The following is a 2500-nucleotide window of genomic DNA, read 5'->3' as shown; positions in this document are numbered from 1 at the left end:
GTGTTGGTCGAGTTTCAAACTGTCTGCCGACATTGTTCAGCTGAAGTTGAGTCCGTCTGTGGAAACACTTTAAACATTTAATTTATGACGGTATTCCTCGAATGTGTCGATTAGAACCAAACAAAAACTGACTGGAAGGTGAGTCCTTGTCCCCGAAGACCAGACAAAGTACTAATGCTATATATCACACAGATACAAAGTAATAACTAGTGCAGTATTCTCAGTACTACTACATGATTAGAACTGCAGTATTCTCAGTACTACTACATGATTATTATTATAGTATTATAAGTACCTACCAGCCACCACAGCCTCTCTGTCTCCTTCTCGGTTCTGTCGGATTCTGACAAACTCTTGTCTCAGAAACGGAGCGACGTCAGTGTTGCTGTTAACGAAGATCCTGACTGGCTGCTTCAACGACACTGCCGCCAGTTCCTTCACCTGGAGACACATGACACATGACACACTGAAACAGCTGAAGACACAGGTCACATGATGTGGTCCAGCACACACTTACCCAGCTAAAACTGGTCCTCAACGCTGAAAAGACCAAACTAATGTTTTCAAACACTAAGAAGGTCCCTCAATCTATCCTTTTGTGTCCACTCTTGAGGGAAATGTCATAGAGAAGGTTCACACCTACAACTACCTTGGTATTTTGCTTGATGACTCTCTGACTTTTAAGCCCCATATAGACAATCTTGTGAAAATGCTTAAACTCAAATTGGGCTTTTTCTTTCAAAATAAATTCTGTTTTTCTTTTGAGGCAAAAAAGCGCATTGTTAATGCAACATTCTTGTCTATTTTAGACTATGGAGACCTGTTGTACATGAATGCCTCTGCTAAATGTCTCCATAAGATTGACATTGCATATCATGCTTCTCTGCGGTTCATTACTAATTGTAGGGTCTTGACCCATCACTGTGAACTGTATTCTCGGTTGGGATTGCCTTCTTTGTCCTCCAGAAGGCTGGGTCACTGGTATATTTTCACTTATAAGGCCATGCTTGGTCTTTTGCCCTCCTACATCTGTAACTTAATGTCATGGAGGAGTGTTGGCTCTCACTGTTTGCGTTCAAATGATCTTTTGTTGCTCGCTGTTCCACTTGCCCGTACAGAACTGGGAAAAGGGGCTTTTGTTCACTCAGCCCCCCACACAGGGAACATGTTGCAAAAAGACTGAATTACTTTCATTGAACGCTTTTAAGTCCAGATTGAGAGCACTTGAGTCGATCCTTTGTAACTGTTTTTCATAATGTATATGTAATTGTATTGTATGTTTGTAACTCTTTTGCTGCTTCTTGGCTAGGACTCCCTTGAAAAAGAGGTTTTCAATCTCAAATGGGATTTTCCTGGTTAAATAAAGGTTTAATAAATAAAAAAATGACAAACTGAAACTGCTGGAGACACAGGTCACATGACACACTGAAACAGCTGGAGACACAGGACACAAGTCTGGATCAACAGAAGAACATTTTCCTTCTTCCTTCCTCTTTCCGTGTGTTTCCGTTCTCAATCCCCGGTCTCTTGGGGATAATGATAACAACCTTCACTGTGCTTCTCTACACGCTGAAAAGGTTTCCTCTCTAACTGGGAGGTTTTATAAAGAATATATTAGATAATTTCCTCTCTAACTGGGAGGTTTTGGGACTGATTGGTGGGATTGCTGTGGATGAAGTCCACAAGGAGATACACTGGTAAGAGCCAATGAGGGTAAACCATGTATCAGCAATATTTGGCAGAGCCACCGTCGCTGCGTCTGGAGCTTAGAGCTGCCCAAGAACATTGGGATTGGTTTAAAGAAATGTAAACAACCCAGAAAGTTTATTCTCCTATCCCAGAATGCATCTGTGAAGATAGAGCTGGACATGAGAAAGTACAGGTCACATGACACTCACCTCCTCCGTCATGGTGGCAGAGAACAACATTGTCTGTCTGTTGTAGGAACACAACCGGATGATCTCCTTCATCTGCTCCTCAAAGTACTCGTCCAGCATCCTGACACACACAGAATAAAACGCTGAGTCATGGTTTCAGACGGAGTTTACCAGTGCCAACGTGTTGCTCTGTGGCTGCAGGCGTTTACCGGTCGGCCTCGTCCAGGATCAGGATCTCAATGTGACTCAGCTCAAAGCTCGGTGTGTTGTGAAGGTGATCAATCAGCCGACCCGGTGTAGCTACCAGAACATCTGGCCCCGCCCTCAACGCAGCCTCCTGAGACTTCAGGTCCAAGCCGCCTGGACACAAACACACACGTTAGTCTAGGACCGGGCCACAGTCCAGTCCAAAGATACTCCGACTGGCGGACATCTACACAGACCGTCCACAGGCCAGAATCTCAGACTAGTCGGAACTACAACGATTATCTTCTCTGTGGATTAATGTGTGGATTAAGTTCTGGATGAATGGAGGAGTAGTTCTGTCTCTAAAATGTGGATCAGTGTTTCCCAAAGCCAAGGATAACATCCTCAAATGTCTTGTTTTGTCCACAACTCAAAGA

The 2500-nt window shown here is 43.7% G+C and overlaps 1 protein-coding gene across 2 annotated transcripts in view; it reads right to left on the bottom strand.

Moving 5' to 3' along the window:
- The window catches only part of ddx27 (DEAD (Asp-Glu-Ala-Asp) box polypeptide 27), a 23883-nt gene that overhangs the window by 11654 nt on the left and 9729 nt on the right, over nt 1-2500 (bottom strand). For both annotated transcript variants that reach the window (XM_028576865.1, XM_028576866.1), the window contains exons 9-11: nt 2087-2237; nt 1899-1998; nt 300-441 (exon numbers count right to left, since the gene is read on the bottom strand). In XM_028576865.1, coding sequence (XP_028432666.1) covers nt 300-441; nt 1899-1998; nt 2087-2237 — 393 coding nt within the window. The remainder of the gene's footprint in view (nt 1-299; nt 442-1898; nt 1999-2086; nt 2238-2500) is intronic.

This window comes from Perca flavescens, chromosome 4 (assembly GCF_004354835.1).
Source record: "Perca flavescens isolate YP-PL-M2 chromosome 4, PFLA_1.0, whole genome shotgun sequence".
Lineage (NCBI taxonomy): Eukaryota > Metazoa > Chordata > Actinopteri > Perciformes > Percidae > Perca > Perca flavescens.
This window is presented reverse-complemented; position numbering and strand designations above follow the sequence as displayed.